The sequence below is a fragment of the Ranitomeya imitator genome, chromosome 3 (assembly GCF_032444005.1).
Source record: "Ranitomeya imitator isolate aRanImi1 chromosome 3, aRanImi1.pri, whole genome shotgun sequence".
Taxonomy (NCBI): domain Eukaryota; kingdom Metazoa; phylum Chordata; class Amphibia; order Anura; family Dendrobatidae; genus Ranitomeya; species Ranitomeya imitator.
Genome location: NC_091284.1, coordinates 214,960,631 through 214,977,485, shown reverse-complemented (window position 1 = coordinate 214,977,485; position 16,855 = coordinate 214,960,631). Strand labels below are relative to the sequence as shown.

Below are 16,855 nucleotides of genomic sequence, written 5' to 3'. Positions count from 1 at the left end.
AGGAGCTTGGAGGCTGCTGGCTGGCGGGTGTCAGTAGGGATATTAAAGTCACCCATTATGATGGTGGGGATGTCAGCAGAGAGAAGATGAAGAAGCCAGGTGGAGAATTGGTCAATGAAGGCAGTGGCTGAGCCCGGTGGTCGGTATATGACAGCCATTTGGAGATGAGAGGGAGATTAGATACGGACAGAGTGAACCTTGAAAGAGGGGAGGGTAGGGGTTGGATAGGGTTGAAGTAGCAGTTTTTAGAAAGGAGACCCACTCCTCCACCATGTCTGTTGCCAGAGCGACGAGTGGGTAAAGTGGAGGCCACTGTAACTTAGTGCAGCAGGGGAGGCCGTGTCAGGGGGCGTCAGTGAGGGCCAGGAAGGAAAGGTTGCGGGAAGTAAAGAGATCATGGAGCTTCCCAGAGAGAGGAAGCAGGGTGATGATCAATGTCTGATCAGTCAGGATCCGACACCCTGCACCCCTGCTTATCGCTTGTTATCTTTGATGCTGCTGGCCAGGAATCCTCACTTGCAGAGCTGGCTGTCTTCTGACAGTGGCTGCTGTAGGGTTCTACACATCCGCCTCCTATTGATTTGAATGAGAGGTAGATGTGCAGTACCCGATCTCGGCCAGTGCCAGAAGACCGCAAACTCTGCAAGTGAGCGTTTACGGACACTGATGATGGCTGATTGGCTGGGTGTCAGACCCCAACCGATCAGACATTGCTGAACTATCCTAAGGATAGATCATCAATGCTAAAGTAGTGGACAACCTCTTAAAGGGATTTGTCCACTTCTGCATAGCATAACCCCTGCTTAAACAATTCAGGGGTTCATAGAAGATTAAAAAATATTAATTCTGTTCCCATGGTGTCATGTGACTGCTGCAACCAATACGTTGTTATCAAAAGGACTCCGAATTAATTAGGCAGGGTTTTGTAGTGGACAACCACTTAAAGGTCTACCCCCATATTAAATTTGACTAGGTATAGATCCTGTACATTACTAACGTATAGGCATGGTACCTAGTGGTCCGTGCTTTGCTGCTGCTCCTCTGCTTTGCCTAAAATGGTTGCATCATAGGAATGAGGAGCACAATGGAGTGAGGAGAACCACACTTTCCCCTCCTTCCATGGTGCAGGGTGGAGCAGCAGCCTTTGGCTATAGAGTATGTATTACAGGTATACAAGTCCCATTTTGCACCGGTGGTGAGGGGGTCTGTGGTTATCCAGCTGAATTCTCTGCTGCATGTGCTCACTTTCTGATTACAAATGTGAAACCATGAGCAAGCACCATATTCTGTTTGCCAGTGACTGCGCTTTTTTCCCCTGTAATTCATTCATAGTGGCGTCTTGTTTTTCAGTATGAAGTGTAACAGAACAGAAACTACCACCTGAAACTGCTGCTTCAAGTTCAGATCAGTCAAGGAACATCCGCCACAATAGTAACCTACAAGACCAAAGAAGAGAACTTGCGCTGAAGACACAACGCTTGATCTGAAACAAGAAGTTTGTGCCTACTCAACAGCTACACAAGAGCACTTCCCAACGCTGCTATTAGTCTTTGTTTTATTCTCAGCGCCGCACTCTGCACTCGCATTGTGTGGCGGGAGTCGTCTTTCTTAGCTCAGTAGATCATTTTCTCACTATCTCTTTTTAAACTAGCAACCGACAACCTTCTGTACCATCTGCTGTCTACACCAGCCGGTAATACTACTGAGTGCAATACCCGAATATCTCAGCAAGGTGGGTACTGTGTTGTTGCCGTTTCCATTAAAAAATGTCCATTTAATTGCAGTTTGTGGTTAACAGGTAACTTCATTTTTTTTTTTTTTTTTTTCTGTGAGATTTTCAGTAACTTCCTTAAATCCTCATTCAGATATCCATATATCACAGCTCGTGTACGGACGCTGATGCATGGATGGGACTGGCTGTGGATCTACTGATCCAAACTTGAGTGGCTATATTCCCGTGATCAGTCCATGCATTACTGTCCATACAGTTGTCTGTATGAGGCTTAAAGGGCTATTCCCATCTCCAAGACTCAATCAAGATATGTAGTAATAATATTGGCAAATACTTCCAATTAGAAATGTAGTATAGTTCTTCTCATTCGCGATGTCTTTCCTCATGTGCAGGCATTGCAGAAATGAAGGTATTCATTGTTACGACCACTGATATAGTTAGCATGTTGCGAGTGGTCGTAACCATGGATACCGAAGGTCCTGCAGTGCCTGCGCATGAGGAAAGAGGTATTTGTTAATATTATTACACCTACTACATATTTTGGATGCCATCTTGGAGATGGGAATAGCTCTTTTCAAACTTGTGTTGCTCCTCTTTACAGATGTGTCCCCAATTTTCTGTGTGATATCCTCAAAAAGACTGCATTGCTGGTTTCTCTCTTGGTAACCCAAAATCTTGCATGGGATTCCTGAACCTCAAATTCAAATTATACATTATTTATTTATTTTTTACTGTTAAGAAGTTGCAAGTTCAATATAGACGGTGGAACACTAAAATATTTTCATAACAAAAAAAGGAAATTAAGTACTAACTTGATATGGTTTTAAAAACCCATAGCGATCTGCTGCCGCCTGCCAGGTTAGCTTAGATTTTTAGGCTGTGTGCACACGATGCCTTTTTTTTTTTTTTTTTTTTTTCACGCGGAATTGGCCCAAAACTGCTCTGGAATCCTTATGCGAGCAAAGTCCATGAGAATCCTGAAGTGCTGTGCACACGATCAGTATTTTTCCTTTCAGGGTTTGCTGTGCGTTTAAATCCGCAGCATGTCAATTCTTTGTGAGTTTTTGGCCCATTGAATGCACAGGAAAAAAAACGCACCAAAAATGCAACAGAATTTTCCACAGGGTTTTTGCTGCCAAAAGATGCAGAAACATTGCAGAAATTTCTGCAAGAAATTACTCAATGTTCGCGCATGGCCTTAAGTAGGATTTGTCTTTACTCTCTACCCCTTTAGGTTTTGGCTGATTGTCATTCGGAAGGTTATGTAGGTTTCTTGCACTCACTAGACAAGCCAACTTTTCTCAAATTTGTAATCTTGTGAAGTGCTTGCAAAAACATGAATATTTGGACTTTGTTGCCTTATTGAAAATCCTCTTAAAGAGTTGAGGGACTCTGAAGTCTAATTTGCTGCTCGTTGCCTAGGTGCCCGGCCACCTCTGCAGTGTCGGTAATAGCTGGCTTTCCAGGTAAGGAGTCTAGCACTTTCAAGGTTGCCTGGATCTGGCATGTTTCAATGCCTGTGCACTTCTTCGATACTACAGAAGCATCAAATATCGCTCCGTTTGGACCTGTGTGCCCAACATTGCCTCTGGTCTGAATTGTCAGACATCAGGAGCGCACTGTTCCCTGACACGCAGGCAGGTCAGGTGCCGTGCTCCTGAAGATCAATAATGAGACCCCTTTAAGATATATTTTTTTAATTTTCGTGGACTTTGATAGCCAGACTTGACATCTAGTGAACTTGTTTCTGCCTACACAAGTTGCATAGTGATGTGGCCATCTTTGAGACTTTGCAGCTGTTTAACTCAAGGAAACTATATAACGTATGTACATTTAGAGAGAAAGATGTTGGACCACCAAAAATCGTTGCAGTATTGGTCTTGATTTCTGCACAGCAAATTTACAGCAACTTACAGTACAACACAAGTAGATGTGGTTTTTCAACCTCTCAACAAAATTTGCTGAAAGCTGAGCATGCTCGCTCTGTTATGGAGAAGCTGCTGACTTTTATCCTTGGCAATGCTTGGGATGAGGTCTTCATGTGGTTTTATTAAAGATTGTGAACAATTTTTCAATAGAACCCCCAACCATGTGTGGACTCTACCTATCTATTATCTGTGGATAAAAATTAAAGGGAACCTGTCGCCCCCAAATTCGTATATGAGCTGCAGCCACCGGCATCAGGGGCTTATCTATTCTGTAATGCTGTAGGTAAGCCCCCGATGTATCCTGAAAGATGACAAATAAAGGTTATATTATACTCACCCAGGGGCGGTCCGGTCCAGCGCCTTCTATCTTCATATGATGACGTCCTCTTCTTGTCTTCATGCTCCGGCGCAGGCGTACTTTGTCTGCCCTGTTAAAGGGCAGAGCAAAGTACTGCAGTGCGCAGGCGCCGGGAAATGTCAGAGAGGCCCAGCACCTGCGCACTGCAGTACTCTGCCCTCAAAAGGGCAGACAAAGTACGCCTGCGCCGGAGCCGTGACAAGAAGAGGATGTCATCGTATGAAGATAGGAGGCGCTGGACTGGACTGCGCGCCCATCGGACCCAGACCGCAGCGGGACCGCCGCTGGGTGAGTATAATCTAACCTTTATTTCTCATCTTTCAGGTTACATCGGGGGCTTAGAGATCATGATTAAGACCACCAGATCGAAACTCGTAGATCGTCAGTAGGTTCTATAACCAGTTTGTACTGAGTGCTGGATACCATATGTATGGATATATTTTTAATTTATTTTCATTAAGTTATATTTTACCTTCACCACTCACTGGACACACCTGCTTTTCTGTAAAATTAAGCATGTTCTTACACTAAGGAATTAAGCGAGGAAAAGGCACAGTAAGATAAATCTGAAATGGGAGCAATCCTCCTGAGGGTTGCCTCCAATAACCCTGCAGAGACGAATGAAAGCAGCACTAAAAATTTATGTGAGTATGTACAAAGTTATTGTAGAAGAATGTCTCCAAATCCTCTTCATATCCTTGGAGTTTCTGCTCCGAAAACTCCTTTTAAAAAGATTTCTCTTGATGATGCGTGCTGGAGACTGCCGTGCCTGAATCCGGCACTTGTGAAAAGTGGTGTGCAACTGCCTCACCACAAATCTTACTCCTGTAAAGGAACACTGCTGCTGTTCGTCATGAATTTGATGAGCAGGGGTTGCCCCAGCTCTGCCCTGGTTGTTGGAGCCAAGTTAAAATGGTGTAAACGCCACATCACTAAGTTTTTTGCCGCTTCCTCGCTTTGCGACTTTTCAATGCTTATGTGCTTTCATGAATCGGTCCCTCAGTGTGCATATACCCTGACTTGGTTTATTGAATCATTTCACTGAAACTGACATCAAATACCAAAAAAGTCACTGGGGTGCCCAATATTCTGAATGCTCAGATTATTACTATTTGGACCAAGTATTGGTTACGTTTGGCCAAAGATATATAGATACATAGAGAGAGAGTCCGTCATTGGACGCCTACCCTTGTTTGGTGCAGGCTCTGGCGATGTGCCCGGAACAGCTGCGGGTGGAATCGCGATTCACCCGCGGCTGTTAACATGTTAATGCCGCTTTCAAGTTCTGACCGTGGCATTTAACATGCACGTGCAGGATGTGCGTCATTACCTCCTCCCATCGGTGCCCGTGTCACATGACCGCAGGTCGCCGATCGATTGGCATGGCAACGGGTGAGCAAGAGATCGTATCTGCACCAAAACAGTATCCATAAAAACGACAGATCAGCACGCATAAAACAAGCCCTCACCCAACCCGAGACCACGAAAAATGAATATGTTCTGGGTATCAGAAAATGGCAACTTTTTTTTTTTTTTTTTTTTTTTTTACCACTTAAATAAAAAAGAACCTAGACATGTTTGGCGTCTGTCAACTCATAATGACCTGGAGAATCCTAACGGCAGGTCAGTTTTAGCATTTGGTGAACATGGTAAAAAAAAATAAAAAAATCCAAAAAACAATTGTGGAATTGTACTTTTTTTTGGCCGTGGGAAGAAGCAAAAGAATAAACGCAAAAAACTAAAATACCCCTAGTCCTTAAGGGGTTAAGCAGGGGTTGTCCTAGTAGTGTACAACCAATTTAAACATACTATTGCTTCTAACAATAACTCTAGTAGTGCTGTAATAGATGAATTAACACTATCGTTTTCTCCTACAAATGACAACATTTTATCCACTTTGTGAGACTTCAAGGGAGCCTTGTCATAAAATATTGTCCATAAATTGCCTCGAGTTGTACTGGATGAGAAACTGTAAAGATGTAGATTTGGAATGTTAAAGAAGCACTCCTCCCATTAGTTTTAATACTCCTAATATATTGCAGTCATATTATATAGCGCTGTGTACTTACAATTGCTCATTTTGCCTTTTTACACAGATAATTCTTTTCTTCTCGATGTAGAAACCAGAAGTCTCTTCCCCTATGCAAATCATTCTCTTCTTCCATCACTGACCCAGCTTCTCCCACCTCCCTCCTGCTGGGGACTTTTTCAGTGATTTGTGAATCCTACAGGGATAGTTGACCTCCTATTTCTACATAGAGCTTAGATTCAGCTAGTTGTTTTTTATGCGCTTGATGTCAGACCAACTAGAAAACAGAAGAATAAGCTGGGTGGAATGACAAAATGAGCAATTGTAGATACAGTTCTATTAACATTTTTTTTATCCTCTAATATATTGCGATCATATTATGAGTGCTTCTTTTTTAAAAAATACTAATAAAAAAAATGCTACCTAGAAAGAGTTAAATGGAATGTCAGTAGGATTTGTCCTAAGCAGTCTATATGGGCATTTAGATCATGACATATTTTCAATTTCTTGCTTCATTGGGGTACACAGGTTACCATGGGTGTATGCTGCTATCGCTAGGAGGCTGACACTATGCAAATAAGGAAAAACTAGCTCCTCCTTGGCAGTATACACCTACCGACAGGCACAAATCAACTCAGTTTTTGCTTAGTGTCTGTAGGAGGCGGACGTGGATCTAACCACCAGATTCGCATTATTTTCTTTTACAGGGATGTGGCGTTTATTTAATAATTTTCCCTTTCTCTTTCAGATTCATTTCTTTGGGTAACGGGGTGCAGTTTCTCACCCTGTTTTCCCCACGTTTACGCGGCCGGGAGCAGTAAGGTATTACATACATCGTCCACTCTCGGACCCGCTGGCATGACTCTGTCCCCTGTCACTCTTATGGGTGCTTCAGGGTGACTCTTGGTGGTCAGTCCTCGCCTTTTCCCCCTCCTCACCCCTCTCCTCAGAGAGGGCTGAGAAGAAGACTGTGGTTACCGATGGTGACCTCCGCCTTCTCGTAATGGGTTGACGCCATCTTCTGCGTCGTCCGGAGACTGTGTGAGAAGGAGGATCTCTCTCTCTCACTCATCTATGAAGAGGAGCCGGATTCACAAGCAGGTAGTATGACTCCCCGCAGCAGTGCTCACCTTCCTCTCCTCCTTCCCAGCACTATTTTTCAAATTTCGCACCCTTTTTTCTTCTAACGCGCGCGGTACCCGACATCTTGCAGCCTCCTTCTCCCTCGACTGTTCTCCGTTTAGGCCACACCCCCTCCGGCATTCCTCCTGTTGGCGTGCTCCTCTCTTCGGTCGCACACTCCCCATTCCCCCCCCCCCCCCCGCTTGGCGGTTTTTCAGTCACGGCACTCATTCACAGCACATCTCAATGCCGGTCACGCCCCCTTGCCGGCCTAGCCAATCACCGCTACACTTTCATTTTCCAGCGCCAGGCACGCCCCCCTTGCTCGTGTTTGTCCCGGCACTGGCTTTGTGCTCACTCTCAGGCTGGATACGCCCCACTCAGGCATATCAGCCTATCAGGAAGCAGGTTTCACTTTCTTCGGCCGGGCACGCCCCCTCCCTCTTCTGCGCGCCCAGCCCGACAGGCCAATTACAGGGAGGCCTTATCATCCCTGTCTCAGGAGAATAACCCCGCCCACCGTTCACTTCAGCGCGTCGCGTGGCCACAGGGGGCACAGCGTCCATCTTGGCAGCCGAGCTCCTGCAGAATTTTCACCTATCCGGAGGAAGACACAGCTACCTGTGCTCCTGCAGCTTCCTCAGTAACCTAGCGGGGGACACGGCTTCCTGCACTGCCGCTGCATAATCGCTGGGTGTCTGGTAGGCTCTGCACACTTCCAGCCCTGGCCACTTTTCTTTGGCTTAACTCCCCTCAGCAGTATCGCCTTCATAGTGTCCTGCTGCAGTTGTCACACAGTCTCTACCTATGCCCAACTCCACTGGGGCCTCCGGCTACAATCCTACTGTGACTCACTACGCTTATGCCCTCTGTAAGAGGAAGTGGGCTTCAGGCCAGCCGTCGCCCTTCTGTCCATCCTGCAGTCCTTCCACCATGTCTGGATGAAAGCACCCCCCTCCCCCCCCCCCCTTTCCCTCCGGAGTGGGCTGTTGCCATGTCTCAGACCTGACTAAAATATTGCAGTCCTTGGCACAGGTCCTGGAACGTATGCCACATCTATCTGCCGCCACCAGTGCCACAAACTCCTCCCATGGTGATTCGCATGCACCTGACCACGACGTTCACAGGGACAGATCAGGGAAAAGATCTAGGAAGCGGACTCTGTCTAGCTCCTCATCCTGTTCACAGGACCACGCTGCGGCATCCAGAATACCCCTCTCTACCCGTTCCCCCCTCGACATCAGGTCAGATGTAGCTTCTCAGTCGGAGTCTGACTGATGTGGATCAGACTTCTGGGACACAGGACATGGTAAATAGCTTTATTTCGGCTATTATTCAAACCCTCGAAATAAGACGAAGATGCGGCTACTCAAGCCGACTCTGTTTCATTCAAATGGGTGAAACGTCCCTCCAGAGTTTTTTCCAACCACAAAGCGTTTGAGAATACTACCTCTAGACACTGGGAACATTCCAGAAAACGTTTCCCGGGAAGAAAACGACTGGACATTCTATACCCATTTAAATCGGACCTTGTGAGCAAATGGTCCGAATCCCCTAAGGTGGATCCGCCAGTATCACGCTTATCCTCGCAGACTGTTCTGTCCCTTCCTGATACGGCATCTCAGACGCTGCAGACAATTTGAGGCTTTAACCAAATCAGCCTTTGAGGTGTCTGGCGCTTCTCTCTGCCCTAATTTCGCCTCCACTTGGGTGGCGAAAGCCATATCTGCCTGGGCCAAGATACTTTGCAGGGGCATCGTGGCAGTGGCTCCTACAGAGGAGCTAGCAGATTTAGCAGACCAGATTGCGGGTAAATACCTCTTGGATGCGGCTGCATGCTCTTCAAGAGCAAATGGTAACATCATTGCTATTCGCTGCATCCTTTGGTTAAAGGCGTGGAAAGCAGACCCGACATCTAAAAAAAAAATCTTTCACTGGTCTACCGTTCCAGGGCTCCAGGCTCTTTGGGACAAAGCTGGACCAGATCATCTCGGATGCCACCGGAGGTAAAAGCACCTCTCTGCCCCAATCCAGACCAAGACGTCCCTTCAATAGAAAGGGACCCCAGCCTTTTTCGTCCCATTCGGCCTTTCTCTTCCTCAAGCGGTTCCTCTCAGCAGGACCGTTCTTCCGCTCAAGGGGAAAGAAGGAAACCTTCCTTCAAGCCTACCCCTCACTGGAAGCCCAAGAGCCGCCCCTCTAAGCCCTCCGAATCCCGCAGTCACAGATTCTCTTCTAAATGACGGGTCTCCCCCACCTGAAAATCTCTCCAGGGTGGGAGGCAGGCTTTTCAGGGAGACTTGGTTATCGGTGGTCGATGCCTGGGTTAGGTAGATCGTTACATCCGGCTACAAGATAGAATTTTCTTCCTCTCTCGTCCTCCAAAACAGCCTTCTAATGCCCCAGGGCTTCTCCTTGCAGTCTCTTCCCTCCTCAGCTCAAGGGTTCCTTGCCACGAACGGTTTTCGGGTTTTTACTCAAACCTGTTCATAATCCCGAAAAAAAGACTGACTCCACCCGATCTTGGACCTCAAGCAGATGAATCACCACCTTTGAATTCGCCACTTCAAAATGGAGTCCTTGCGCTCTGTGATCGCCTCCATGGAACCGGGGAATATCTTTGCTCTGTGGACATTCAGGATGCGTACCTACACATTCCTGTTTGTGTACAGCATCAGAGGTTCCTTTGTGCCGCAATCCAGGAGCACCATTACCAGTTCACCGCACTCCCTGGCGTCCGCTCCCAGGGATTTCACGAAGGTCATGGCGGCGGTCATGACCATCCTTAGTTCAAAAGGGGTGGTCATAATCCCTTATATCGACGATCTCCTGGTCAAAGGGCCCATCTCCCAAGACTGCGACCACAGCCTCCAGATCACTCTGGACACGTTGATCCGTCTCTGTTGGATAATCAACAAAAAAGTCGACCCTGATCCCAACTCAGCATCTTGTGTTCCTGGGCACGGAATTCGACACCATCCAAGCTCAAGTTTTCCTTCCAAAGGAGAAGTTCTTATCTCTCCGGCAGAGGATCAAAGCCCTAAAGCGCTCTGTCCCTTTTCACCTGTGGGTCTGCTTGAGAGTACTGGGGAAGATGATCGCCTCCATGGAAGTAGTACCTTATGCCCAGTTCCACACCCGCCCTCTCCAGCGGGCCCTCCTGTCTACCTGGGACAGGAGCTCACTTTCCTTGGATCATCCAGTTCGCCTACCTCTCAATGTGAGGCAGTCTCTCACTTGGTGGACGCTATCCACCTCTGTCCTGCGCGGGATGTCATTTCTCCCCCTCTGATGGCAGGTCATCAGCACAGGCACCAGTCTTCAGGGTTAGGGAGCGGTCTACCTCCATCTTGCAGCACACGGTCGCTGGAATGTTCAGGAAGCCCTCCTCCCAACCATTATCTTGGAGATCAGGGCAGTCCTTCTTGCCCTCCTCCGCTGGCAGTCCCTCACGGGCAAGCCGGTCCGCATTCAGTCGGACAACACCACAGCAATGGCTTACATAAACCACCAAGACGGGACTCGCAGCAAGCAGGTTATGGTAGAGGCGGTAAAGATTCTGCGTTGGGCAGAAAGCCATGTCCCCGCTAAATCAGCTGTCCACATTCTGTTAAAGATGGGGTACGCAGGACGCATGCAGATGTAGGTGGAACTGAAGGAAGAGGTGCGACGGTGGGCAGGGCTTAACAGAGGAACGCTTTCATCCGCAGCACTGCCGAACGCTAGTGTGAAACTAGCCTTAGTTTTGTTTTTTTATGGTGGACGCTATCCACCTCTGTCCTGCGCGGGATGTCATTTCTCCCCCTCTGATGGCAGGTCATCAGCACAGGCACCAGTCTTCAGGGTTAGGGAGCGGTCTACCTCCATCTTGCAGCACACGGTCGCTGGAATGTTCAGGAAGCCCTCCTCCCAACCATTATCTTGGAGATCAGGGCAGTCCTTCTTGCCCTCCTCCGCTGGCAGTCCCTCACGGGCAAGCCGGTCCGCATTCAGTCGGACAACACCACAGCAATGGCTTACATAAACCACCAAGACGGGACTCGCAGCAAGCAGGTTATGGTAGAGGCGGTAAAGATTCTGCGTTGGGCAGAAAGCCATGTCCCCGCTAAATCAGCTGTCCACATTCTGTTAAAGATGGGGTACGCAGGACGCATGCAGATGTAGGTGGAACTGAAGGAAGAGGTGCGACGGTGGGCAGGGCTTAACAGAGGAACGCTTTCATCCGCAGCACTGCCGAACGCTAGTGTGAAACTAGCCTTAGTTTTGTTTTTTTATTGTTTTTGTTTTTGCAGCTCTGAGCTCTGCTGTATGGTAACAATATGGTAACCCTGTCTGCCTGTCAGGTGGCACCTGCAGATGTCAGGTATAACCACACACAGCTCCAGTTTTTTGCTTCATTCTCTTTTGTGTTTTTTTTTTTCATTTAAGACAAATTAAATGAAGATAATACCAAAGAATTTGTAATTGCAATCATTTTCAGGAAGAAACTGAGTATTATCTGACAGAATTGCAAGGGTGTCAATACTTTTGGCCAGAACTGTAGGTACTATAGGTGACAGATTCCTTTAAGTCCTGGTCTCTGAGGCATTGTAGGCCTGGAACTACAGTCCAGCTCCAGTGGCATCCAGCATATGTGCAGTGATGCGAGGTGTAATGGCCTCAGTCTTGAAAACTATTAGTAATTCCTGGCCTAAATGACTGCAGAACAGCCAAAGACCACAATCTTCACTCTTTCCAGGACTCCCAGACGCATTGTGCAAAAACGCGCGTCTGTGCTTGAGCCATTGCAGCAGGAGAAGTCATCTGTGGTTATGTGCAATACACTTGCCTGTATTACGATTTGTCGGCATATGCTTATATTTTAATAACATTGCACTTCCCCCATACTGTCCTATGTGGTATTACATGCACTCATGTGGTCCACATTTCGGATGCACTCTCCTGCTGTACATGTCGCATTTTAACCTGTTATGTCCTCCACCTGGACCTGTTTTTTATTTTTTTATATAAACAAAGATGTTATTTCTCTACTTTGAGGCTTATCCCATTTGTGTCTGATATGCCCTTTGTCTTTTAGTTTGCCTCACATCTAGTCCTTAAATACATGTTCTCATTACTTGTCACACTTGTTTTTTTTCTCTTTAATCTAAAGGTACCGTCACATTAAGCGACGCTGCAGCGATATAGACAACGATGCCGATCGCTGCAGCGTCGCTGTTTGTCGTTGTGTGGTCGCTGGAGAGCTGTCACAGAGACAGCTCTCCAGCGACCAACGATGCCGAAGTCCCCAGGTAGCCAGGGTAAACATCGGGTTACTAAGCGCAGGGCCGCGCCTAGTAACCCGATGTTTACCCTGGTTACCATTGTAAATGTAAAAAAAAAAAAAACTCTGCATACTTACATTCCGGTGTCTGTCGCGTCCCCCGGCGTCAGCTTCCCTGCACTGTGTAAGCGCCGGCCGTAAAGCAGAGCGGTGACGTCACCGCTGTGCTCTGCTTTACGGCCGGCCGGCGCTGACAAAGTGCAGGGAAGCTCACGCAGGGGGAACCGCCAGACACTGGAATGTAAGTATGTAGTGTTGTTGTTTTTTTTTACAATGGTAACCAGGGTAAATATTGGGTTACTAAGCGCGGCCCTGCGCTTAGTAACCCGATGTTTACCCTGGTTACAAGTGAAGACCTCGCTGGATCGGCGTCACACACGCCGATTCAGCGATGTCAGCAGGTGATCCAGCAACGAAATAAAGTTCTGGCCTTCTAGCTCCGACCAGCGATGTCACAGCAGGATCCTGATCGCTGCTGCGTGTCAAACATAACGATATCGCTATCCAGGACGCTGCAACGTCACGGATCGCTATAGTTATCGTTCTAAAGTTGCTCAGTGTGAAGGTACCTTTAGTCTTTCCAGGCAAGGTGGTTTACTTTATTACCTTAATTGCCTCTATTGCATAAAACTGAGATGCCCTAAACCTGCGGTCTGTGTGTAGCTAAGCAAACACCCTTATGCACTTTTTTTTAAGAACTTCTTTGGGCTATGTGCCTGTTATCAGGAATAGTAGCATTTTGGACATAGCGTATTTTTGCTTTATCCAAAACTCTGCTTTCTAATATATTGCACTTGCGTTTAGGTAGATGTGGATTTACCACATGTAATGACATTCTACTTGCTAAAAATACATGCTGGGGCTCAGAAATCCGCACCGTGGATGAGTTTGCACAGCGTTAAGTAGAAGCACAGTGGGCATGGTATTTCTATAAGTCCCATCCACTGTGCATATAATATGTTGCTATTCCGGATCGTGGGCACGTGGCCTTTACCCTTGGATTTCAGTGGTTCTTGACAATTGACCTTCCTCCAGGAGTCTGGTAGCAGATTTCTCCCCCCTCACCTTAAGAACATGCAAGCTTAGTAGAGGGTCCATATATATTTGGGGGCGGTGGGGAGAACTGGGAAAAGAGATAATACACGGCCAGCAAACACTGTAGCGCTGTTCTTCTACTCTGCTGAGATTCTGGACAGGTATGTAAGGCCCGAGCCGCACACAGCAGCAGGTCGGTAGTTGGCTTTAGGGCACTGAGAACTGTAGTCCAACTAGTTCTCGTAACTAAAGAAAGCAAAGAAAATCCACCCTGTTGCCCCACTGAAGACATGCCTCTACAGTATTTCCTTGCACTTTTTTTTTTTTTTCTTCTTCCCCTTTTCGGTCTGGTGTAAATGGCACTGTTCTCCAGAATCTAGCATGTTTATTTTTGTTTCTACACCTCTCCGTTCCTGAGAGATTTGTACCCCTCACCCTTCGCTGTGTATAAATGTAGACTTGCTGGCCACCTGGGCGCAGTCCTAGAGACTCCAATAGAGAAGAGTGGAGGACTAATCTAATTTGGCTAACGACTATATTTGCATACACTGAAGAGCATGCATGTATCAAGGCGGCAGAGGCGCAGGAGCAAAGAAATCCCTCCAGGTACAGAAAAGCTGACCACCCGCTGACAGTATGCACATCACACACTGCTGCAGTTATTGCAGACTCTTGTCCCCAGCCCGGACCACCCTTTTGAGCATCACGTAATGTATCCTGTTTAGCTTGGCTTTCTGATTCCCATGTAACATACGTGACTGTCAGAGGAGAAATGATGGACATGTCCTAGTATTGGACCACTCCTGCCAGGTGCATGTAACGCCAAGCTACGGGGAAAGCTCCCAGTGTTTGTTTCCTTTTGAGAATGAATTTAAAGTAATTCTCCAAGATGGCCCAGATCAGTGATGGTCTCCTGGCTCCCTTCTCGGTGTCCTCTCCACGCCATGCATGGTATGTGCGGTCACTGGAGAATCCACCTTTCAGAGGACTTGTAAATGTTTTCTCCTTTTCTGTCTTGTCTTTGCTGTCAGTCACCCTGCATCCTTCCATAACCTCAGTCGATGATTTTCCATGAATTGCTCTCCATCGTAGCCTAGACCTCTAACCTGTTTTCCCCTCCTAGGCCTGCCATCTTGCAATGAGCTGCCTCATTTACAGCCTCACTGGAATTGATAAGGTTGTCTTGTCTGATTTTGTTATATGCAGCATTGTAAAATTAAGTTGAAACAGGAGTAGGAATATGGCAAGCACCTGGAAAGAATTTGTTGAATTTTCCATGCCGTCTTCTCCCCCTACTGCATACGTTAGTGCCAACCTGGGCAATGCATCTCCAGTCGGACTGACTTTATCACCATATGGCCGATCAGTAAGTTTGGTTTTTTTTTCACTAGTAGTAATGATTAACCACTCGCTGTAGCCCATATAGATTTGGGGCACATGCCTTTCACAGTGGCTTATTAATCCCCTGCCCATCTATCCATTTGTTTCTCATCGTATTTTTTTTTTTTTTTTTTTTCCTTCCTTTTTTTCCGTTCTGTATTCTGCTTGGTTTTTTTGTTAATTTAACTCTTTTTTTTTTTTTTTCCACGTAGAATTTTTGGTGCAAAACCTTTTACTAATTTTAGTTAATTTCCATCATTACTCTTCACATCCTGTCACATGCGTATGTTAATTTAATTTTTCTTCAAAATGTAGCTTGTGACCATATATTGTGACTACGGAGTAATGTGGCGTTATTCTGTTGGGTGTTTGCCATTTAATAATTTGCTCATGTAGCCTCCACAGTGGGCATACACTTTGAACGAAACGTACACTGTTGATCCTCCCCCTTGGCAATTGCGGCTTCTAGGATATGGCCAAACATCAGGCCCGAAGTGGCCAGAAGTCACTGCGGTTTTCGGATGGCTAATCACAAAACTGCTTAAAGGGATTTTTCACTACTGGGACAACCATTTCTTATTTGACGAGAGAGACTGACTAGTTCATTCTAACAGTGAGGCGCTCTCCTCCTGCTCCGCACCGGTGATGACTCACGTGACCGCGCCAATGCAGGAGGGGAGTAGCTGTTTTTTATTTTACAAGCAAGACACTTTATTTAAAGAGGTTCACTCCTAGAAGCCACTGACATTAGACATTTGCTTTGGGCCTCAGTAAGACATCCATATTGTTTAATAAGTCTTGTATCTACTTTTTTTTTTTTTTCCGGATACATCATGTACCCAACCTACCCAAACTTCGCAGCTGTACACATGTCCATGATTTTCACGGACCGTATGCCTGTGGAAAACACAAGGAGACGTGTCCGGGTCATTCCATGTCAAGTGACCCAATGATTTTTACCTCTATATCTTTAATTCTTTTGAGATTTTGTTATTTGGTAATAGTGTGTCAGAGAATGCAAAATGTGAAGAAAAAAAATTTCTAGATATTTTTTTTTATTTTTTATTATTGATTTTCCAAGTTCGGAAAGTGCGAATTTCGGTGTTGCCTGCCTTTACATTTCTCCCCATAACTCAGGATAGAAAAAAGAGAGAAACAAAATAAACACCATTCTACTCAGAACTGTGCAGGCTTTCACCAGATATGTCACAAGATTATCTTTGATAATTTACCTATGCGAACGCAAGCGCAAAACTTGAAAACGCATTTCCGAAAAAGACGTTAAATTTAAAAAATGTCAAAAACTGCCCATGTGCCTGCTAGGCTCCTAGCCACATCTGTACCAAGATACAAGATGGGATCATATTTAAAAAAAATAAAAATATTAGTGTCAATTCGAAAATCTCGCATTCAGATCTGTTCAGCCTGTGGTCTAGAAGTGTAGGGTCCATATTTACCAAATAATCCATGATTTTTAGATATTACTGTATTTATTTTATTATGCTACAGCTTAGAAGCAGGAGAGGACAGAGGGGAAAGCTTTGTTAGGGCTGAGAATGACCAGGGGTAGGCAGTGACTGCAGAGCAAATGACCGGCCGGCAGCTCGGGCCTCCAGAGGCCATATTCACACCAAATCTTGCCACCCAGGCAACTTCTCAAATGGAGAAAAATTTTCTTATCATCCAGTCCATGTATTGTACAAACCAGGACTACGAAGAGGAGGAGAGTTTGTGAAAACATCGGTTACAGGGACTCCGCAATATCGGACTCTCATCCCATGTAGTGACACAGAAATAAAAGCAAGGGTTTTTTCATTCAGCAAAGACAGTGAAGTCCATGAAGTGGTAGAAGGCGGCACAAGATTGGCAATGGATGACAGAACTGGTGATGTGACCTGTGAATATGATTGGCGCTGGTGGCGGCTACTGTAGTAGAATTGACTTTTTT

At 46.2% G+C, this 16,855-nt stretch overlaps 1 protein-coding gene across 4 annotated transcripts in view; it reads left to right on the top strand.

The window, feature by feature from the left end:
- Positions 1-16,855, top strand: part of CSDE1 (cold shock domain containing E1) — a 63,568-nt gene that overhangs the window by 20,636 nt on the left and 26,077 nt on the right. For 2 of the 4 annotated variants that reach the window (XM_069756128.1, XM_069756126.1), the window contains exons 2-3: positions 1,351-1,732; positions 14,734-14,893. In XM_069756128.1, coding sequence (XP_069612229.1) covers positions 14,768-14,893 — 126 coding nt within the window. In that variant the 5' untranslated portion in view covers positions 1,351-1,732; positions 14,734-14,767. The remainder of the gene's footprint in view (positions 1-1,350; positions 1,733-14,733; positions 14,894-16,855) is intronic. The other 2 variants (XM_069756129.1, XM_069756127.1) reach the window with 1 other exon arrangement.